This window comes from Hippocampus comes, unplaced genomic scaffold, assembly GCF_001891065.2.
Source record: "Hippocampus comes isolate QL1 unplaced genomic scaffold, H_comes_QL1_v1.1 scaffold117, whole genome shotgun sequence".
Classification (NCBI taxonomy): domain Eukaryota; kingdom Metazoa; phylum Chordata; class Actinopteri; order Syngnathiformes; family Syngnathidae; genus Hippocampus; species Hippocampus comes.
The window spans coordinates 1101389-1125249 of NW_017805225.1; the positions used below are offsets into that span (position 1 = coordinate 1101389).

At 48.7% G+C, this 23861-nt stretch overlaps 1 protein-coding gene across 1 annotated transcript in view; it reads right to left on the reverse strand.

The window, feature by feature from the left end:
* Window positions 1–4252: 4252 nt before the first annotated feature.
* Window positions 4253–23861, reverse strand: part of brinp2 (bone morphogenetic protein/retinoic acid inducible neural-specific 2) — a 49476-nt gene continuing 29867 nt past the window's right edge. The window contains exons 4-9 of the mRNA XM_019869319.1: window positions 23355–23536; window positions 21648–21753; window positions 16095–16331; window positions 9581–9803; window positions 7293–7590; window positions 4253–6484 (exon numbers count right to left, since the gene is read on the reverse strand). Of these exons, the coding sequence (XP_019724878.1) occupies window positions 5651–6484; window positions 7293–7590; window positions 9581–9803; window positions 16095–16331; window positions 21648–21753; window positions 23355–23536 (1880 nt within the window). The 3' untranslated portion in view covers window positions 4253–5650. The remainder of the gene's footprint in view (window positions 6485–7292; window positions 7591–9580; window positions 9804–16094; window positions 16332–21647; window positions 21754–23354; window positions 23537–23861) is intronic.

The following is a 23861-nucleotide window of genomic DNA, read 5'->3' on the forward strand; positions in this document are numbered from 1 at the left end:
GAGTATTTGTGAACGCCGGCTTCGGAAGATGGATGGCCATCATCTGCCGCAAAGCCTCATGGGACAGATTACCTCAGACGGCCGATAACGACCTGAAAACGCAGGCGCGCAAAGACGCGAACGCAAAGAGTGAAGACGGTTTTCGCGTGGCCCGCCGAGAGCCGACCTTCTCGTTGGGGGCACGGATGGCATCCGGCGAGCTAACGCGTGCCTCATCCCCGCGCCGCCCTTGCCCGTTGGCAGGGCCTTATCTGCGCGTCCCGAGACCCGCGCGTGCGCTTGAGTGCATGTGTGGAGTTGGCAAGAAGAGCGACGCTGCGAGACGCCTGGGCGGGATCGGAGGGGCGAGTGTGCCCGCCAGAGGTTGACCATCTGCGCGTTATGGCTTGTCATTAAGCTTTCTAATTTGGAGCTGTCTTGGGGATTAGCCAAACCGGGGCAGAAAACGTCCTGATGCTCTTCCTCACGTTGAGCTGCCGTGACCATATTTACATATTTACGCACCTTAATTGTCTTTGCCGAGCTGGTCTGACATTGAGGTGCTTTATTGCACATGATGGGAAACCAAAAAGAGTGAAGAGGTCCTCGAATGGGACCAAAATTCCACCATTTAACATTGTTGTTGGGGGGGGGGGGTTGTTTTTTTTCAATCCTCTGACCAGGGGACCGCAGGCAGGAACATTTTCTGCCGAGGAGAAATATGACAATTATTTTAGTCAGGTCGGTTTTCAAGCTTGAATTGCATCTCGTAAAACCGGATCTGTTTTTCTGGTTCAAGTGAATAAAAGACTGAACGCGTGAGTTACGGGCAGCAGGGTGTTGGATGCAGGGACAGGTCGATATTTTTGTTTTGTCTACCATTTAACCGTTAGCATGGATACGTACATCAGTCAGAGGGCACACAACGGGAAAACCGTCCGAAGGAGGAACGAGTGCAGCGCCGTGTGGGGGGAAGGGGGGAAACGATGCCCGAGGTGGAGCTTCCCCACCGCTGATGCGTTCCACATGGAAGTCAACAGGGAGAGTTATCTGCAAAATTGCACTTTCAAGCGGGTCCATTTCCAGAAGTGCGAGTGTGTACTTGAAGCCCCGGTGTTGCGCGCTGATGATGGAGATTGAGCATCCCCGGGCACGGAAGGCCAGGCGTGTCCACAATGTCCATATCTAACCCGCGCGGGCTGTGATTGCACTCTCGCCGACTCCTCACATGACTACCACTTAACTCCGCGCCCGCAGTGTTTGCATTTTGATCGAGATGTGGGAAAGGCTTCTCTGTCAAGTCCATTTGTTTTCCTCATCCGAAAATGGCAAAATGCCCTCTTGTAAACAAGCGCAAGACAACATTTCTTTGTGTCTTTGAAGAACTGTGCGGTCAAAATAGAAAACGTTTCGGCCAAGCGCAAAATAACTGGTCACAGAGTATGTTTGAAGGCCCCGCACTTGGAGAGACGATCATGCAGACTTGGGTTTGACAAATACGTCAGCCTCATCTCATTTCGAGATCGATCTCTTTCTCCCAAGATGTCTTTTCGCTAGCATCAACTATTTGCTGAGAATGCAGAATCTCAAGTCCAGACGTGGGTCTAAAACTGCTCGCCCTTTGCAATAATCAGTACCCAAGAAGTAGTTCCCACTTTCCAAAAGGTTGGTGACCTCGGTTGTATATGAATGAGTCATCACCTCCGACGCACGGGCACATCCTATCAATGCAGAAAAACCTCGGTGGAGGATACAGGATGGAAATGAACCATTCAAAGTAAGATTTTTGCTCATCTTGTCTGTTTGTGGTTCAATTAGGTTTAAGGCTTCTTTTTTTTCCCCTGACGATGGTCTTTCTTTTTTGGGGGGGGGGGCGGAAGAGGAAAAACTCCTTTCTGGCTGTCGCTTCAGCCTTCATCAGAGCTGTCACTTCTTCCAGGTGACGTGTTTTAAAAACAGCTGAGCGGGTCGGGAAACCTTCCAAATAAGACTCCCCGAAACGGCCAAGGTCAAGGCTGCGCGATTCTTCTTGTTATCTATCATTTCCCAACATTGGAATCATTCATTCAAAAAGAAAAAAAACAACACAAGTGCAAGTAAGAACATTTATTGTAATCATATAACAAGAGGATTTTGGGGGGGGGGGCCTTCCAAATAAGACTCCCCGAAACGGCCAAGGTCAAGGCTGCGCGATTCTTCTTGTTATCTATCATTTCCCAACATTGGAATCATTCATTCAAAAAGAAAAAAAACAACACAAGTGCAAGTAAGAACATTTATTGTAATCATATAACAAGAGGATTTTGGGGGGGGGGGGCAATAAGACATCAATGCCATGTTGTACCATTAGGAAAAAAAAAAATCCCCCCCGCGCCACCCCAGTGTGGGCTGTGGGTGATGGAGCAGGGCCAACAGATGGGGCCGCAACATTCAAGATTGTTCCGTGTGGGGGGAAGGGGGGAAACGATGCCCGAGGTGGAGCTTCCCCACCGCTGATGCGTTCCACATGGAAGTCAACAGGGAGAGTTATCTGCAAAATTGCACTTTCAAGCGGGTCCATTTCCAGAAGTGCGAGTGTGTACTTGAAGCCCCGGTGTTGCGCGCTGATGATGGAGATTGAGCATCCCCGGGCACGGAAGGCCAGGCGTGTCCACAATGTCCATATCTAACCCGCGCGGGCTGTGATTGCACTCTCGCCGACTCCTCACATGACTACCACTTAACTCCGCGCCCGCAGTGTTTGCATTTTGATCGAGATGTGGGAAAGGCTTCTCTGTCAAGTCCATTTGTTTTCCTCATCCGAAAATGGCAAAATGCCCTCTTGTAAACAAGCGCAAGACAACATTTCTTTGTGTCTTTGAAGAACTGTGCGGTCAAAATAGAAAACGTTTCGGCCAAGCGCAAAATAACTGGTCACAGAGTATGTTTGAAGGCCCCGCACTTGGAGAGACGATCATGCAGACTTGGGTTTGACAAATACGTCAGCCTCATCTCATTTCGAGATCGATCTCTTTCTCCCAAGATGTCTTTTCGCTAGCATCAACTATTTGCTGAGAATGCAGAATCTCAAGTCCAGACGTGGGTCTAAAACTGCTCGCCCTTTGCAATAATCAGTACCCAAGAAGTAGTTCCCACTTTCCAAAAGGTTGGTGACCTCGGTTGTATATGAATGAGTCATCACCTCCGACGCACGGGCACATCCTATCAATGCAGAAAAACCTCGGTGGAGGATACAGGATGGAAATGAACCATTCAAAGTAAGATTTTTGCTCATCTTGTCTGTTTGTGGTTCAATTAGGTTTAAGGCTTCTTTTTTTTCCCCTGACGATGGTCTTTCTTTTTTGGGGGGGGGGGGGGGGAAGGGAAAAACTCCTTTCTGGCTGTCGCTTCAGCCTTCATCAGAGCTGTCACTTCTTCCAGGTGACGTGTTTTAAAAACAGCTGAGCGGGTCGGGAAACCTTCCAAATAAGACTCCCCGAAACGGCCAAGGTCAAGGCTGCGCGATTCTTCTTGTTATCTATCATTTCCCAACATTGGAATCATTCATTCAAAAAGAAAAAAAACAACACAAGTGCAAGTAAGAACATTTATTGTAATCATATAACAAGAGGATTTGGGGGGGGGCAATAAGACATCAATGCCATGTTGTACCATTATGAAAAAAAAAAATCCCCCCCGCGCCACCCCAGTGTGGGCTGTGGGTGATGGAGCAGGGCCAACAGATGGGGCCGCAACATTCCAGATGGTTCGCCAAGGACCAATGAGATCAGCGACTGGTAGGGGGTGGATAACATGGAGCAATAGAAATGAAAAGCGCCGAGATTTAAGGAAGTGAACGCTGCGAGTGGGGTTGGCTCACAGGAACCCGGCGGACGGACGACTCAACAGAGAAAAGCTTTTGGGATAACGTGCGCAAACGCCAGGGAGGCGATGAGAGGCAACTTTTCCCAGCTGGCCATATTCGAGGCCAGGTGGTGCGGCCCCATCTTAAATCGAGCGCACTTGACTTGGGCCTGCCGCTCCAGCTTTCGTTTAGGCGACGCTTTGTCGTTAACAACCAATTCAGTTCATGGCGCTGGTTACTAAATACAGCTCGCTGGTAATGGTGTCAAATAATTAGCTTCAAATCAATTACCAACAGATTTTTGGGGGGGGGGCAGAGAAGCAAATTTATCACGGGGCTGATGCATGACACTCTTGAGTTGAGGTGTCTGTTACCTTTACAGTGGTGAATGCACTTCAGAATTAGAACCCCCCACCCCCCCAAAAAAAATTCACAGGAATGAATTCCAAAGAAACATGCCACTTGATTTTAAAATCGAGCAAGCTGATTGGCAGCTGGAAAGGACAACAAACCCAAATACACTGATGACAGATGTTTTCTGGATTTTTTTAAAAATACACAATGGAATAATCATCCTAAATAATTAATACCTGTTCGAAGGTGTCGTGTTGTTTCTCCGAATGACCATCGGCGCCCTTCAGAAACCTTGAAAAACGGCAACATTTGCAGGTCACGCTGACCACGTTGGACTTGTCATTTTGGGCTGGTGCAATAAAAACATCCGAAACATTTTTAGTCATAGCGAATGCTTGAGGTTTCCGAGAGCATCTCGAATTGAACCCGGAGGACCTTTGGGTGAGCGATTAACGTGACGTGAAGTACTGGCGTGCACCGGCAACAGCTGAACGTTGAGCAAACGGAAGCCGAGAGTGCCGGCGGGACCAGCGAGGACGTGGGAACGCCGGTTAGCGGGATGGACGTCTTTTTTTTGCCGTTGATTGGAAAATGAAATGGAATACGTCACCTGCCAGGAAATCAAACACCAAAACTAAATGTGCTTCTCACGACACTTACTCCATATAAGGCATGAGTTGTTATCAACATTTCTGTTTTTTTTTTTTTGGTCTTTGCACTTGGTTATCTAAAAAGCAGTGTGCACATGTTCAAGTTCGATGGCGCAATATTTACAGGACTGTACTCGCAAACGTATAGATATTTTTAGAACCACATCACCTTCGGTTTTCATCTCAAAAAAAAAGGAGAAAAAGAAAAGAAGCAACATCGAAGCCATGTCGCTATTTGCGTTGCCAACGTGTTGAGCTTTTTTTTTTTTTTCTGGTCAACACACATCACCAAGTACAGAGCGAACACTAACAAGCCTCTCGGTTGCTCAGCGGGAATACGCGTTTTGAAATGTCCATTTAAAAAAAAAAAAAAATGCAAGGTAGGGATTGAAAACAAATATCGGTTGATAGCAACGCGGTCGGAGTTATCAAAATGTAAGCGTAAACGTCGTTTCGAAGCGCATTTCGTTTGTATTCCTCTCTCGGTTGTTCGGTCACCAAAGAAAATACAAAAGGACGATCTTGCTCTTGTTGACCCCTGAAGAGTTCCTCGATACCTATCGAATGACACGAGTCTCGCAGCTGTCAGGTAGTTTGCCGAAAGAAAGGCAGTGGCGGCGAAAGGAAGCGAGTTCGGCCAAGCTTCCCGTCCCCCGGCAGGTCTCCGACGCGCCCCCGTCGTCGGCCTCTGACAGTCACGACACGGCGAAAGCAGCCGGGAGACGTCGTCCCTTCCGCCTGTCAATCTCGCCAAGGACGGATCCCGACCGGGCCCGAGGTTCAGCGGGAGAATATCCCAGAGTATGGCCGTCCGGCGCTCGGCTTAGCTGCAGAGCTGAGCCAGCTCGGGTTCGGGAGCGGCGTCGGGCAGCTTGGAGTTGAAGATCCGAAGAGCTTCCTTGATGCGCGCCGCCTCGCCGGCGGACAACTTCAGTCGGTGACGCAGCAGACAAGAGAAGAGGTCGAGCGGCTGCGGCGCCGGCGGGGCCAACCTGTTGACGCGATCCCTCATCTCCAGCAGCATGAAAAAGGCGGCGTCCTGCGTTCCCTGCGTGTACGGGTAGTCCAGCTGCAGGATCAAGTCCTTCATTCCCTCGGGGTCAAAGTGCATGCTGTATCCAAAAACCTTCAGGGTGTTGATCTTCATGTAACCCAGGTTCGACGTCTGGTCGTCCATGTCCAAAGGTTCGTAGAAGAGCGTTTCGTTGGCCGTCGGGTCGTCGGTGACGATGCGGCTTCGCAGGTAGATGTGGACGGTTTCGAAGAAGGACTTCCACTGGGTGCCCAAGGACAAGGTCCAGTTGTAGCATTGCGCAACGGAGGCGGCGGCGGCGGAGGAGTCCAGTCGAGTTCTCTCCCAGTTGGGGAAGTCAGGCCGGTTGACGGGCATGAACCAACTCTCCGAGTGGCTGCCCCCGAAAGGGTTGACGTAAATGGCCGGCACGGGCTCCAGTGTCGAGTTCTCGGTTAAGCAGATCTGGAAAGTCATGCCCATCAACATGTGGATGAGATTGGACTTATTTTTGTTACTCTTGAGAGTCAGCAGCATCCTCTTTCTCCAAGCCGGATTGAACCAACTTCCCAGACGGACGTCGTTGCTGATGTAAATGGCGTGGACCTCCATTCTGCTGTCCAGTTGCTCAAGGAGGTACTTGGCCTGCAAAAACAACAGACGTTCACTTTCACGTCCCCGGGGTGGGTTGGGGACAACAAACAAAAGACAGACAACGGCTTCACGCCGACAGTGGTTCTCAGACTTGCCGGATCCCGCTTAGCGACGGGGAAAAGTCGCGGCCGGCCCACTCCCCGTCCCGAGGGTTCAAACTCCCCCTTATCGCTCGCCCGCGCTCGAATTTTCCTAAGCCGACTCGTCTGAAGTTCTCGCAGCCTCGGCCCGACCTCTGCTCGTCAATGACTGAGCGGTTGGGCGACTCCTTTCAAAGGCCACGCGGGTGTTCCCGGTGAGCATCCCTTTACTTTTTCCAGTCTGTGCCAGCTTTAAAAAAAATTTTTTTTTGGGGGGGGGGGGTACATTGTTCAGTTGATGATTATTTGCGAAAAAAAACAATGCTCATGGAAAAAAATGAATTGGACATTTTTAATCCCATGAGGAGAATTATTATTATTTTTTTTTTTTTGATAGATAGATGGAAAACTGTTTCCACACAAACTTTTTTTTGGGGGGTGAACTGACCATATATCGATAACGTAAGCTCCTGGATGTTTAACAGCTTCTATTTGATTATTTATTGTAACAGTGTAATTGCGGCATTGTCATCATTGGCGAGATACTGTATTGGGCATGAGGAAAGCATCGAGCGGATTGACTTTTGAGAAAGCCATCCAAGTCAAAGGCTGCAGACACGCGCTCGAGCAGCCAATAGTCACAGAGCGGAAGTAAAGCAACATTTTTGATGAGCGCCCAAGTTTGAGAACCACCGGAAGGTACGAGACGTTTCGGAAACCTCGGCATCCGGCACGTCGAGGTCAAAGTTCAGATAGTGGTCCAGGGACGCGGCGATGCTCGGTCGACAGGAACCGAGGTGGAGCAGGTTGCCGTGGCGGCAGGAGCCGCAGCGGGTCACGTTGTCCGCGGCGCACGCGGAGCACGAGGCGCCGACGACACAGGGAATGGCGCCCTGACAAGTCGGGTGTTCCGCAGGGCAGCGGCAACTCTTGACCTCCTCGGAGAACGATCCCAGCACGCCGCGGTCGTTGCAGTAGAGCAGCGACTGGGCCGTGCTCAGCCAAAAGGCAATCGACCTGCGAAAAAATCAACAAAAAAAACCCCTCACAAATGTTTCTCAGAAAAGCTGGGTGGAGGACCTTGACTCAAAAGCGGCACCTGGAAAATCTCTCCGCCACTATTGTGTGGTGGTTAACGTTGATGGTTCTGATTGTTGAAAATGTCCAATCTTGGATTCATTTTACGTTTCTGTTAGCGCTTTCCAGACTGAAGAACAGCTTCAGTCTAAGTGGATGAGAAATTGTTTCCGAGGCATCCGCCGTCGGGCAGGCGTGAACAACTCGTTTTTGTCGCGGGCCACTTTGAAGTGTGAGGACTTCCCGGTGCGAGCGTGAAACCTCCAAAACGATTGATCGTCACATCGCGCTCTTACTCGTAGACGGCACACCAACCCGTTTTGAAAACAGTCCACTGGAATCGTTTCTTCCCTTTTTGTTCAAGTGAGCGGTAAGCCAATGATTGCCGAGTCTCAACGCTATTTGTTGGTGCGCATGACCTATTGACATTTCGGTCCGGATTTTAGCAAGGATGGAGCAAGTTGACATGCGTGATTTGGGATCTGTCACCCGTGCGGTCGGGGGTCGAAGGTAACGAAAGAAATGACATTTGGATGAAGAAGGCAGCTTTTTTTTTTTTTTTTAAAGCCATTTTCCCTTTGGAACGCAAACGATGGAAGCCGTCACGCTTTGCGATGAACCAACTCTCATTCACGTGAGCCCCCCCCCCCCCCCCCCCCTTGGCTCCTTTTTTCATTTCCTACTCTCTAAATTTTTTTTCTGGACCCGCCGAGAGCCGCTTGCCGTGTTTGACTGCAGATGAGACGAAAATGGGCTCGATCCCTCCAAATCGCCCGGGCTGAGTTCAGCAAATTGCACACAGCATTGCCCAAAAGCGACGCCGATCCCGTGCACCCCGAGGCTCGTGCAAATTGACAGAAAGAAGTGATGAAGAAACAAATGGATCTGTGCGGGGAAGAATATGGATCTTTTGCTGGCACTGATGGCTCGCTGTTGCTGTGAGCGGCCCGAAGACCGAATGATGCTCTGAGACAGAGAAGTGCGTGTGCGTGCGTGTGTGTGTGCGCGTGTGAAGTGGAAACGAAATTGAGAGTGGAGGAAAAAATAAAGAGAGAAAGCGACAAGGGAGGGGGGGGGGCTTAAGCGAGGGGAGATGGAGTGATTGGTCGTGGCCAAGAACTGGCAGGCAAATGAAGGTTCTCTGTAAACACGCGCCAGGCTGTCAGCGCACAAAAAGACTTGATTAGAGCTTGCCAAGGGGAGAGAGCGGCTCGCTCCGCAAGCCTGCAACTCGACCCTTCGTCCGTCCGACACCTTGGTGAAAGTTTCGGTCTTTGTTCATTCCTTCTTAGTGTGTCTACTTTCACCCCCGTTCCTCCCTTCCCTTTTGCCTTCCTTTCGCATGCACGACCGTTCCCTCGCGTCAGTCCGCGCTTCTCTTTCTCGTCGCGGGCCTTGGTGTTTTGCCCGCAGCACAGCAGTGGGGCTGAAGGAAGCTCACCCAAGCGACTTTGTGCCGAAATCAATCACGCGTACAAACAATGTCGGTCAATCAGCGTTTCGAGCGATCGGGACCGTACGGCATCGGCGTGAAAGGCCGGTCCAGGGTGGGGGTCGCCGTCCCGCATGTTTCGCCCGTCTCCCTGTTGCAACACAGGTGATTCAAGAGAACAGGCTCGATGTCGGGCTTCCGAAGAGCTCGCTGATGAGCTGATGATTTCAATCAAGTGTGTTGCAACAGAGAGCGATGGAGAACATGGAGGACGCCCATCCATCCAGGGTAAAGAGAGAAAAAACAAGCATCGGCGTGATGGATGGATCCAATTCTAAATTGATCCAAGTCTGCTGCTTCGATACAAAAAAAAAAAAAAAAAAGCTCCGGTTTTGTTTTTTCAAACTGGCGAGTCACCGGAAGACCTGAAGCAATGCCAAAACAGCGTCCCGTTGAGTTCAATGCTCAAATGGCAATCGAAAAGGTCAATGGGCGTACCTTTCTCGGGGGAGACTTATTCGAGGTTGTTTCGGACATCGTTTGCTGAGGGTGAACAATTTTCTGACGATCTTCTGAGCCTTGCCCAGGACCAAAGCCGTGCCGGACTCCAGATGTGCGTAGCGCCGCTGCAGCGGGAAGTCCGCCGACCAGTACTTGGCAATGGTGGACACGTTCAAGAATTGGTCAGTGGGCAAGCCTTTCAGGAAGCCTTTGAATTCATCTGCAACAGAGACAAGGGGAAAGACAAAGGAGAAAGGGTTGCCCGTCAGGCGCACGTCCAGATGATTCGGGATTTCACTTCGTGAAGACCCCTCGTGGACCGTTTCAGCGTTTTGGCCGAAGGAGAAGAATCTGTGCTTGATGGTTGCGCCTTCTCGGCGCCACGTGCGTACCGGCGCCGATTTGGATGGGGAGGAATGTCGGCGCTATTCCAGTTTGGCATCCGCGCCGGCTTTCTTCTGTGATACCACAAATGCAAATCGAGTGTCAAAGTGTCATTCGGCTCACCGCCGCAATGACAAAACGATCCCACGTGGCTGCCGTACGTCGCGACCGACGTTCCTGTCAGAAAGCGAGCACCTTTCGTATTTGCTTGTTTTCTGTGTAGCGCCTGCGACGACAACTTTGGCAATCTTTTTGTTGTTGTTGTTTTCTCCTTCTGGGAGCACAATTCAGCTGCAAACGCGACAGACAATAAGATTGGATTTGGGCTGTCTTCCGGCAAGCGTGGCGGCACGTGCGCCCCCCCCTTTTACGGCGCACGCAATGATGGCGGCCGGGAGAGACGGCGCGGAAAACCGGGGGGGGGGGGGCCGCAGCTGTCGAGGTAGCTGCCATCTCCGTCACTTCAGAGTGTTCGCAACGCATCCGCTGTGCCATCGTTCACGCCGTTCAGGTCAGAGTGATTGCTCGGCCGGCTCCATAAATTCTCAAACGCTCCGATGAAATAGTGCCCGTCTGCGATTGGTCCAGGTACGGAGAAGACGTTGCGGTTAAGCATCTGTAAATTCAGTCGGACTTTCATAACTGAGACGGATGACAGCAAATATTTTTGCGACGGTCGTATGCGATTCTTTTGAACTCAAGTGTCCTCTGGGTTGACACTTTCCCCCCAAATCTGTTGAGATATTTAAGCCCACCCTCGATTTATCTGCTCGGTATGAATAACAAGCCGATCAAGTCTGCCACCGTTCCCCAAAGAAATCCTCTACGGACGATCACCCAGTTGCACAAACCTCAGCGGTCGGCAAGTATTCGGTGTCTCTTGTTCACCAACGCATCGAGTCCTGCCTTGCTGCATCCTTCCAACCCCTTCGAGCGCAAATAGATCGACAGCGGACGCATTTGACACCAAATCCCATTAAGCCAACTCAAACACCGGGAGAGCCACCATATTTCGGGCTGTCCATCAACTTCAGCTCAGCCTTCAACACACATTCTGTTCAGCGGGAATGCCTGACATGAACCGCACCCCCACCCCCTTAACACTCACCTACCAGTGGATTTCGGACTTTTATTTTTTTTTCCCCAACCAACCAAGCTCAGTCAGTCAAAGCGGGCCCCCGCCGCTCTTGTTCTTCTTCTTCTCTGCTCACCGCAAGGCTGGGTGATGGAGTCCGACGCTCCACACTAGGGGTGCCCACACTTTTGCAGCATGCAAGCTCCTGATAAAGTGACCACGTCCAAATGATCCACCTGAGCAAGCGCCAATTCTGGCGGTGGAAAAAGAAAGAAGTGGTGCTCACCTGAGCACTGGCCCGGAACGCGCTCCAGCGCAAGCGCGCTGGCAAAGGGGCCGTCGGTGGAAAGAATGAGAGCAGACCCAAACGGTCAAATGCCTGATTTTCTATATTTTTGCATTAGGCTTGTCACAGATTTAAAAAAAAAAAAAAAAAAACCTTTTCAGATTTGAAAAAAAAATCCTTTTGCGTGTATCGCGCCTATGATAAGGATTCCACTTTGGCCGCCACTTGGCAGAGGAACAGAGAGAAGGAAGCGCAAGAAATCCGTTGTGTGCTTTCCGGCAGCCCGAGTGAAACCGCTTTTGCTTCTCACCACTCAATGTTGAGCTTGACACTGAACGCGCTCGGGAGGTGCGCAGTCAAATCCCAGTTTTCACTTTTGGCTCGGTCGGCAGCCTGAGGTTGCGCAAGGACGCCGGCTCATATCGAAAATGAACGAGCCACGCAAAAGGCGAACTCTTTCCCATCAAAGAGAAATAGCAATCAAAATGCTAATTGTGCTGTAAAAACGTGGTTGATTGTACGCTCGATGGCCGATTGATAAAGCGAACGCTCCTCAGGAAACGCTTTGAAAAATGGCCACTTTACTCCAGGATGGTCTTTTTTTTTTTTTTTTTCGGTTCGGCATGCGGCGATTCGGCTGCTGGGAAGCTGTTAAACTGGATCGACGCTGTGAGATAGGTGCCCCCCTCCCCCGCCCCCACCCAAAAAATCCTCAACAATTTGCCTTTACACCTGGGACAGAAAGCTGATGAAATGAACGAGACAACGCAAACAATCTAAGATTGCTTGCTTGACTGACTTTAGCGCGTTTCAACGAATTTTAAAGTGGCCCTTCCGTCCTTCCGTTTTTTCCATATGCGGCCATCAAACAAAAAAGTTTGGACAGCCCTGATGCAGCTGAATAGAAGCTTGGGTTTTTCACATTGCCCGACTTTCAAACTCTTTGTTTAAAAAAAAAAAAAAAAAAAAAAAAAAAAAAAAGAAGGAGGGGGGGGGGGGGTTTCTGGAGAGGATAAAACCTCGATAGGGTGTGAAAATGATACAAAAATAAAAGACATCTCTGAGTGTCGCCTCATTAATGAGCACCTCATTAAGTGAGAGGCTTTCACCACTGCAGCTGTTCCCGCATACACACACACACACACACACACACACACACACACACACACACACACACACACACACACACACTCTGCGGTGACATTTGATAGGCTGTGTCTGTTCTAATTGATTCTCCAGAGGATCATGTTGACACTTTGCAATGAGGAGAGGCGCCGTCCAGCCAATCAGACTCACAAGCGGAAGCACACGGCTGAGCTGACTTGAGTGAGACTTTGCAGCAAAACACTCCATTGCCAATCCTGCCCCTCGCCCCCTCCCACTTATCTAAAGTAGCCAGAAAGTTCAACAACTCCTCTTATCGGCGCGCTTTACTTCCAGGTAAAAATGAAAGAGTAAAATCCTCACAAAGCTGGAAGAGAAATTCAGACATCAACAGAAATCTCTCTGCAGGGAAACAAAGCATCCGGAGATTTTGCAGTGACTCATTAAAGTCAACCACTGACAAGCAGATTTTTTTTTTTTTCCGGCAACATGTGCTGCGTTGGACATTAACGACCCACAAAGACAAGCAACGAGAGGCTCGAGATCCAAACAATACACCGGCTTGTCAGAGCACTGTCTGCATCGGTTGTTATGCCAACAACCCCCCCCCCCTCCCCGCCTCCCAAATAAACCGGTGGATAGTTCTGCGGGTTAGTGCATCCCACATCATGGCAAATTCCAATTGTCTCTGATTTGAGGGAGCTCCCCCCCGCCCGGCCCCTGCTTGATTTCAAACGATCGCGAAGCCACACGGTAGCGTCCGAGTCTGGATGAAACATCACATAAGGCAAAAAGGGAGATTCGTGCACACAGCATCAAACAGCGGCGTGGCCGTCTTATGTCCCGCGCAGCTCTTTGACGAGATCCGAGTGCGTTGCCATGTCAGCCGCCCAGAGAAAACCACAGCGCTCTCCCATTGGGTGTAATCCCGCAATCCGTCACCCTCGGTATTCTCAGCTGCCACCTCGGCTGACTGTTTGGGCAGACGCAGTATGATGTAGTTTCACGGACAGACTGACTGATGGCCTAGCGGACCGGTGAAATTTCTGATTGAAGCGAGATCAAAACAGTTCTGACGATTTGATTCGGCTTCAAAAAAAAAAAAAAAAAAAAGACGGAGTGATGATGACGGACCGGCAACATTTTTTGTCAAATGTCGGCCTTTGCTCATTGCTGAATTTACAATTTACACATTTCATAAAATTTGAATGCCGGAGTTAAAAAAAAAAAGAAATAAACAAAAAACAGGTTAGTCTGTTTTTTGGCTTACACTCAACAAATCGGCCGGCGTAAACATTTCTTGAAGGCTTACAGAAGAGTTAAAGACGTGATCGTGATAGCATGCCTACCCCAGCCACTAGCTTGCCTATCAAAATGTGTGTGGAGACGGGCACGCATGAATATTTCACAGCCTCAAGAGTAACGGTGCAACAGGGCGCCGAAGGAGCATCGGTGCATCTCGGCTGCATCCAGTGACGTCACCTTCCTTCCTGAAGCCTCCATTCAGGCAACGTGCTCAGAATCCACATGAGGGCATGTTAGTGATTTTTGCACATCCGGGTGAGCCGGCTCCGTTTCGACAAACGAGTTGGGCAATAAGATGACTCACGACAAACATGACAAGGCTTCGGCGGTGTTGTATGCTGCGACTGAACGAATCAAGAGAACATCCCCACTCACATCAACAACAACAACAACAACAACAACAACAACAACAACAACAACAACAACAACAACAACAACAACAACAACTGGAAACAAAATGGCTCTCGGCACAGAAGCGCTCCTGCGAGCACGAACCGGGGTGTGCTTTCTTCATCGCCGTGTAAAGTTGGTTTTCCAGCGGCAAAGAGCCAAGTCGGAGCAACGTCATCACGTCATCGTCAAGCCTCCAAAGATCACCGTTTACCCAAGAGCACCTGCGCTGTTCACAATAATAAGAATGTGCCGTTAGCATCTGCTAGGCAACTTCGCCTAGCATCCATTATACTTGTCTGTCGTATAGAACCGCCAGGGACATGCAAGCGGCATCGATGTGGAGGGATGACGAGTCATTCCTCGACATCTGTCGTCGTCATGATAACCCCGCCCCCCTTCTGGCCCGACAAATGATTGTGGGGGGGCCAGCTGAAGCACCCGTTTCAAGCACCGAGCTCGAGCCGAAGAAAGAAGTCTTCTTCCCTCGCATCCTTCGGCATTCCTCCTTCATCTCAATTCGTGTCTTCAATGCATATTTTCTCCAAACATAACAACACCCGCGCGCATGCCGGCGGGCGGACAGAATGCACCCCGTCTTTGAATGCGTGTGACAAACTGTGTTCCTCGCATGATACTTTTAGCCAAAGTACTCCAATCCTAAATTGTTCTGACAGACTACAAAGTTGATCTCCCGACGAAACCATCACGTCTTTTGAAAGATGGAACATGCAAAGGAAAACCGTTGGCAAAATTGTCCCAAAAGAGTCCACCGGTACCACAAAAGACTGCCATAATGTGAGGCGCAAAACAATTTCCAAAGACACGGCGCAACTGCATCCCACGAGTGCCACTGAGGAAGCGGAGCCTTCCCACAAACATCACATCAATCTGCCCAAAATCTGTGTCCAATTAAATCCCGTCTATATCTTCCAAGTTGTAAAGAAGTAACGCTGCGTGAAGCCAATGAAGAGAAAGAAAGGAAAAAAAACCCAAGCAGGTGATTTGGCTTCACTTTCCAATTTAGTGAGAGACGGCGGAATTGTTCAGCATCATTACCGCCATTATATCACACACCTGAGCCCCACTCGCCGTGTGATAAATAGTCCCAGCTTGGTGGAAATCCATTTTACAACAACAAGATGTTTGAACTCAAATGGCCTCAATCACTTGGGCTCGGCATACCACATGACGCCGTTTGCTCTCGGCGCGAGTTGTTGTGGCATTTCTGTGCGGCAACACGTTTCGCTGAATCTCCTGCAGAAAAACGGAAAAAAAAAATCCCATCCCGTACTAGTTGTTCCTTTTCTAGTTCGTTCTTTTCGATCTGTTAGTAAGCAAGTAAGTCAATTCATGAATGAACGGCGGTGGACTGGTTAGCACGTCTGGCACACAGCCCGAGGCTGCGGCACGCCAGCGACCCTCCGGAGGAGAAGCGCATCAGATCATGGATGGATCAATGAATGAATTGATTCATTCTGTGGCATCTCGTATCCATCAGTTTCCCCCTGCCCCCCCTACCGGATTATCCCGCCGCCGTCTGCTGATTTTTTTTCCCTATTCTATAGCATCCCAATTACGTGATTTTAGGGAAAGTGGAATCCCATGAATCAGTTTTGCGAAGTTGTTGATGCGCATTGTGAGCGTCTGCTCATGTGGGTTTTATTTCTGGTGTTGGATTACGTCGAAAGAAAGGGACACGGGATACACTGGGAGAGCCACAAAATGAGAATTGGGCATTTGCACGGTGACTCCAGCCTCCAGGTTTAAGAGGAAATGGAGGTTTTCGATCACCGTGCGTTGGAGTATCTGGCGCATGGCACGCTTGGAGCAAAGAAATGAGCGCCGCCTCCTGCGATGCTCAATACCCAAAACCTCCGCAAGTGTATATGTCTGGAAGTGAGCTAAAAGATGTCAACCGACCGGTGATCAGCAGCGATAGGACAGCAAACACCGTAGTCCCGTACCTGATTCCATAAAGTCTCGGTTGAAAGTGTTCCAGGCCTCTTTGCTTTTCTCCAGGTTCTCCTCCATAGCCTTGATGTCGGCCAAGGGACAATTGCACTCGGGGAAGCGAGGGCCGCATCGGCACCAGCAGTCATTGCCGCGGCAGAGCAACTCGCCCTCCGAGTTACACGCCACGTAGCTGAGCGCTGCCTCCACAAAACGCCCGCGCAGAAAATCAGGCAAGACGTCTTGCAGGCCTGAAGGGGTCAGAAAGAGAAAAAGGACAGACGGTCAAGCGTTTCCGCAGCCGCGGAACGTACGGCCACTGCGCAACCATCGACGACATCCATCCGCGCGGAGCACAATATGGGGAGCCGAGCTGCGGTGCAGTTGAACGAGTGGACTTTTCACCAAAACACGATGGCGCAAGGGTACGACGGCTGTCTGAAAATGCAATCTGTCATTGAACTGCCATTTCCTGTTTGGGATCGAAGTTGCTGTTCCAAGGCATCCCTTTCTCGGTGTGCAACGCAAAGTACAACTCATTCAACGCCGGCCGTTTTTCTCCAATCAAAGGCCGACAGAAAACCACACAAGCATGCAAACTACCAAAAGAAAGCTTTAACCCTCTTCATTCATCAGGAGGAAAAAAAATGTACACTTTTTACCATTCGCTGGTAAACAGCAGTTGAATACAGGGAGGTTTTTTTGAAAATACTTGTTTTTCAAAAAATCGGAGGAAAAGACCTTTTTGTGAAAGGATGCATTTCAAGCGCAACAATCACTCGGACGCCATTTTTTGTTTTCATCGGTGATGCCTCAAAGACAATGCTTTCCGACTAAATCATAACGAATAACACAAAAAAAGGCCACTTTAATTATTGCAAGATAACCGCTGCAGCGATGCGTCAACTATGCGTCAACTTTTCAAGAACGTTGAACTTTTACGTCAATATATTGATGAAGCTTGGGGGGGGGCGAAAAAAAAATTCAAGAGTCCGACCGAGTCCCATTCACGTGGATGAGAGCCACATCTGCATCCTCGGCGATGACCCGGCCCGAGGGGGGGTGGCCCCGTAGTACTGACATGTTTGGAGTATTGCATTGATTTGTGTGCGGTGCGTATTGTTGAATCACAGGGCAAAAAAAAAAAACCACCACCACCACATGGAATAAAGCAGCCGAGATGACTGCGAAATTGATTCCCCTGCAAAGAAAACAAGGGCAGAAGTGTGGGTGTGTTGCGATTTTCATAAGGCTGCAGCTGGAAAACATAAACAACATAGGGAGAGGAAAAAAAACAACCATGAGTCGAGGGTGGCAAGATGGTTCATTTTTTTTTTGATACCTTTCTGTGACCGGCACCCAAAATTGTACCGCGACACAAGGGAGATTTGCTGTTCAATAGATTGTGTCAATGCAGCAAAATGCCACCATCTTCGAGGTCGGCTTCTAAAGGCACTCAAATCCCCCACATCCACACCGTCATGTATTTTGAAAATTCCACGCGTATTTGCACTGCAATTGGAGCAAATGAGTCGAGTTTCCACGTGACCGCTGGCTCAGAGCCACTGGAACAGGCTCCAGCTTCCCCACGATGGCGCGACGGAACGGATGTTTGAGGAAGACTCAGTTAGGAGCGGCAGAGAAATATCGAAGCTGGCCGCAGTGTTCCGAATTGGCAGGAACCTCCTTCCCTGCTTGTTTTTTTTCTCACAAGCGTGGTCACGGCTTGATGCAAAATATGACTGCAAGCTGTCATACCTGCACGGTCCAATTAGACCAATCAAAAGCCACCGTGTGATGCAAAAAGTGTCTCATTGTCTTTTGGAAACCAAAGTGGAGCCTTTCAGATGTGATTCGCACGGTGTTCTTGTTGTTCTGCTCAATCTGTCTCCCTGCCTGGTACTACTCATCTATTTGTTTTGTCAACAGGCGATCCCGCAAGTGCCTACCAATGAATATGCATGCCTCTCCTTCTTTGGTACTTACTCGTTCGATGGCTTGGAAAAGAGATGTAATTAGTGACCCCCCACCCTCAACCGCCCCTATTCCGTTCCTTGGCAAGCGCACTGTAATGTGCGTTTGTGCATGTGTGGCGACTTAATTCAATGTGCTTGTGCGTTTGCAAATCTGCCACGGTTTCTTCAGTATCTTGCCGTGTGCTCTGTACGGTTGTTGCTTTGATTCTGGCTTCCCTCACCGCCGCGGCAGTAAGCAATTTCCTTCTCTGTTATGCTGACAGACATCAGATCAGTCTGCTTTTCAAAACACCTACGTATCGAGTGAAAAGTGATGTAAGAGGCTCGAAGTTGCCTGCATGACAAGTAAGACGCAGTATAAGGTCCAAATTGGTAAAAAACAAAAACTGCATCCCATTCCTCACATCTTGAAAATTTGCCGGATCTTCAAGTGCTTAAGTGGCACCGAGGGATGATAAATCAACAGTCGATGGCAGGAGTGGCTTTGATCAGATCTTGGTGCCCACATCGTGTGAGTATTGAGTCATGGTGTAGTAGTACTGCGATCCCACGTGGTGAGGTGGCGTGCCAAAGCAGTGCGGTGGCGAGAACGTGGATCAAGTTTGACGTTCATTGCAAAGTTCATGCAAAGTTCATGCATCAGTGCAGTGTTTTTCTTGCAATAAGCTGCTATGATGGAATCAGAGTGACCTCTTTTTTTGTTGTAATTTGTCGGAAAGGATTGTTTAGATGTTAGAGGTATGACTAATGCAAAAAAAAAAAAAAAAGTGGCAAAGTGAAAATGCATCCTTCCACAAAAGGCTCTTTTGCCTCAGAATTTTCTTGTAAGAGAGTACATTCAAGGAACTTAGCGATATTAAACTGCTCTTGACTGAAGAATGGTTGCTTTCCTGATGAAAGAAGAGGATAAAAGCTTTCACTTGGTAGGTTCCATGCTTATATCTGTAGGCCTTCAAGAATGAGACAAAAGGTGTCCCCGGCTCTCCCAGGTGGAGAAAAAAATGGCTGGCATTGAAGGAGTTAAAGGTCAAGCAAATGGAATTGCCATCCATCGATCGTCATCTGCAGCGTTATATCCTCACAAGGGTGGTGCAGCCTCTCCCAGCAGTCTTCGAGCAGTAGGTGGGGCACACCCCGAACCGGTTGTCGGCCAATCGCGGGATACATTTTACGGGTCGTTGAAAGATGGATGGCCATGCGCCATAATTTGACACCTTCAGCATCATCGAGGGTTTTTTGTTTTTCTGCTTTTCACATATATTCTGTGGGCAGGCGACATGATTGAAAAACACATTCCGTCAGTTTACCAGTTAAAGAGGAGCCCGGTTTTGTTTTTCAAGGCTTTTCTTATTGTCCAAAGCCACGCAAAGCCCTTCCAGATGCAATGAGGCCTCCGTAATTGAGGTGACCCAGCTGGCTTTAACATGACTACTCGCATTGCAAGACTCCACAAAAGCTCAGAGGCTTCGCTGAAAAGGAGCCATGTCCTTGAAAAATTGAATGGGAGGCGAAATTAGATTATTCGCCCGCCTAGAAATCAATTGAGCAAGTGAATATGAGTGGAGGAAACAAAATAAATAAATACATGCGGTGGTAGGTTGTTGAGTTACGTTCCTCGTCGGGACACTTCTGCTGCGCAACAACAGCTAAATATTCTTTGCGTGTAGATTTCAAAAAAGAATACCGGTGATAATAATCTATCGGTGCATCTCGAAAGTTGACACAATGTTTCAATTTTTCATGCGCTGTTATATTGTGACATGCAATAAACGAGCATTATTTGACATCCCATAAGAATAAAATCATGTTGACGAAAACATTTGCAAATTGAAAACTACACCAACAAGCTGTTAAAAAAAAAAAAAAATCACAACTAAGTGTCACACACGTCTGTAGTTTGTTCATTATTCAGAAAAAAAAAAAAAAAGAATAAAAAATGTTGCGATGATAATTTTAAGAAGTGAATGAGTCGTCAACCGCACGCTGCGCTGTGCTAAGCGCAGTGTGCAAAGGCCCGAAGTGCGTTTGGAAGCATTTCAGGGTGCAAGGCACTTCACGGAGCCCGGGCTTGGCTTTTTGTTTTGGTACCCGCGCACCGTGCCATTTGCCAGCCTCAACATAATGTTCATTCCATCCAGCTGGGCGACACGTAGCATAAACACAGGACAGGGCCTTGGTAAACCCCCCACCCCCCCAAAAATAAATAAATAATCAGAAGAAGACGAAGAAGCAGATGTCCATTGTTATGAGTTGTTTGAGCTTTTCTGTTTGCTCGTTTTGACGCTCGTAAAATGAGACTGCAAGGAAGAAACAGGCCGGCCCACCTCTTTATGTCTCTCTTTTGCATCAGCACCCGAGTACTTGGATGCTATAAGAGGCAGAGAGAGGAAATGGCCAATCTCTCGTCATGCCTTGTTGTTCCAAGAGCTCGATGGTGACAGGTAGCATGCAGAGGATTGGCTCAGGCTGAAGTCTGGCCAAGCATGAAAAAAAAAAACAAAAAAAAAAAAGAAAGAAAAAGAGGGCTCCACACACCTCTCACTTGTCATTCTCTATCCTTAGACCGAGCAGATTTCCAACAGAGATCTCAAACTGGGCGTGTCATAAGATTTTACATTTTAGATTTGTTCTAGCTGCTTGAACAAATATATGACCAGAAGGGGGGAAAAAAAAAGGTCATTTGTTCAGATCCTACCCTACAGTCAAGTCGTTTCATTAGTGATGAGAGAGCCACCGGTGGTACGCCAAAGCAGCGGCGCTTAAACGCTCGCACACGCGCATATCTCAAAAACCCTCAAGGCGTACAAGAAATATGCATACAATCAGAATCAAAGATCAGAGAAAAAAAAACCACAAAAAACCAAAGGGAGAACAATGATGCGGGAGCATACGGAGAATACAAAACACAAAGCCAATGTTCAGAAAAGAGATGGGCATCATTCCTCATCCCCCCCGCCGCCGCCCCTGCAGAGCGCGATGTCACGCTGGATAGTCTTGCTTTTACAGTGTATGTCTTTGAGGATTTGGCAGGACGGAGGTTGGGGCGTGTCATGTGGTCCGGCTTTGAGACTTGGAATCAAAAACCGACAGAGGTCAACAGTCAGTCCGCGCAAGGGTGACTTTCAGTCTTTCTCTCGTTGGTGTGCGCGTCGGACCGCAAGTACATTTTGTTCATTGGGAGATCGATGGGCGGGATTTCATTTTCAGCCGACTGTTTTCCCGCATTCACTCCTGATCATCGCAAATTTTCTGGGAAAATGGGAGGCGGTGTTTTGGACAGCCAGCTCGGAGGAGAATAAGGCACCGTCACGTACCGCGGATTTGAATTCTCTCTTGTTGCTGCTTTTTTTTTTTTTTGGGTCGTCGTTTCTTGCAATACGGTCGAAAAGGTTTCCAGCCACATGACAACAACAACAACAAAAAAAAAAACATGACAGCAAATGCCCAGCTGCATTCATCACTGTGTCGTGAGGATCCCGTTTGCTTCAGGTTTTTGGAGGAGGTTTTTGCCTGTGCTCATGAATTTTGAATGAATAGGGGTGAGGAGTTTGTTTGCTGGTGGGTGTGTGCTCGTGTGTTACGCCAGCATACCTTTGAGATGGATCTTATTTTCTGGACTGTGCACCAACACTGAGCTAACGGAATCCAAGCTGTCATAGTTACTGCAGCCGAGAGGACCCGTTCTTGTTTCCGTTACCTAGGAAACAGGAAGACAAGCTGTATTTACCGGAGAAACAGAAGCCCAGACGTGGACATGCAAATCACCGGCGCCTGCTCTCATTTCGACGGCAAACGACGACACGCCGCTACTTCGGTACTGAAAACTCTTGTGAGCTGAATTAGCGCGTCAGCGTTTCCACATCGATAACTGCCAGCCGGCCATGATTACGCATGTGCTTCCCCTTGCAATCATAACGCACCATGATGTTGACATGGAAGTGTTTTGTGTAAAAATAAAAAAGAAAACACATTTATTCAAGAAAAAAAAAAAAAACAAGAAATCACTTGTATATGTATGTACAAGTGGTTTTATAACACACAAGCGTGTGGTCTCAGCTGAGTCCCGAAGAGCGCTTCCTCCATTTCACCGTGGTTTAGGTGAACGTTTCGCTCTCAGTCGATGCTTGCGCTGCAGCCACTCGGTGCCCACAGGCATACGTGGACACAGGTCAAGTACATCCCACTCGGCGTTGCTTTCTCTCGGGTGAGCAAAATTTGGCAGAGCAGAACCACGGCAGGTGGCTCGCAGAGCAGAGAGCGTTATTTGTTCGATATGTAAAGGATGCTGCGCCTCATTAACGCGTGAATTTGCGCCGGCGGGCGTGCAAATCTCTTGGCTGCAAAAGGACGTCGATGTATGCAATTGGAATTGGAATCATTTGTTGGATTCATTTCACTGCGGGCAGATTTGCCTATTTCCCGCAGAGAGGACATTTCCAGCAGGGTACCATTTAGCCTGAAGACATTTGACACCTTTGAGCTTTTTTTACTCACCGTTAGACTCGGCAGGCCTGCCGCAAACAAGGAAAAAAGGCACCTGGTGAATTGTACACGGATCTCAAATTCTGCCATGAGAAAGACGACGACGCTCATGAGCGACGTTACAGTCGGCTAGTTTGATCGGCAACGTCGTTGGGGTGGGGTGGGCTGCGGTACGGCGATCCTACGGCTAAGATCCGTTGGTGAGATTTGATGTCGCGGGGTGATGTGCGGAAGCAGTGTGGTGTTGAAAACCGGCAGCTAACACTACAAGAGAGATTTTTCAAAAAAAAAATAAATAAATAAAAAAAAGTCCCATCATCATCCTTGACCAACACGCGCACGCAGGCATACAAACACACACAAAGTTCAACGTTTGTTAAAAGTTCATGCATCAATGCAGTGTTTATCCTGCGATAAACTGTCACTTGGCAATCAAAGTGGCCTTTTTTGTGTTGTTTATGTTGTTGTTTCGGAGGAAAGCACCGTTGAGACATTGGAGGTTAAATGCTACAGACCAGCTCATGAAAACTAGCATTCATGCCGAAGTACTTATGAAACCATGGAAGGTTTGAACACAAATAGTGCAGCAGCACATGTAGACAGAACATATAACTATCATCACAGGCAACCCACCCCCCCCCGAATATTACTTAAGTATAATATCTACGTATTTATTGTACGTGCGGTACTAAATACATTTTATCCCCGGTAACGAGTAACCGTATGGAAAAACATGTTTTAAAGCAACCCCAATTGTGACGCAAACATCCTGGATTGTAAATAACTGCGCAAGTGAGCGAGCGTGAAACGGACTACCTTAATTGCCGAAGTGGCGATCTGCAGGTGGTGCAGTCTCCTCAGGGTGCTCTCTCGATCAGTGAAGTAGGAAGCGGCGAGCTGATGGAGCAGTTCCAGAGACACCGCGGTGCTGTTGCTGTTGCCTTCCGACTTCTTAGTCAGTCTTTGCTTGTCCAGGAAAATGGTCAACGACTCCTCCCCTGAGAATCAAAACAATCAGTCCGACTCTCAGAAAGGAAGGAAGAAAACAACGCTCATGACGCAGTGGCCTTTTTTTTTTTTCCCTGCGCCTTCTGGTGGCGTGGTTTGGCAAAAAAAGAGGCAAAGCCTTCGTGCTGAGTCTCAAGTTCGCGTCCTTGACAAATCCAAGGTCAACGTATATGATCATCGTCATATTGTGTGGATGTTTCGCGACTTAAACAGAAGCTACAGCTACAATAAAACACAGCGTGAGTCCCGTGGTAAATGCAACATGGCCATTGCGGCATTGTCTTGAAGGAAAAAAAAACAAAACAACAAAAAAAG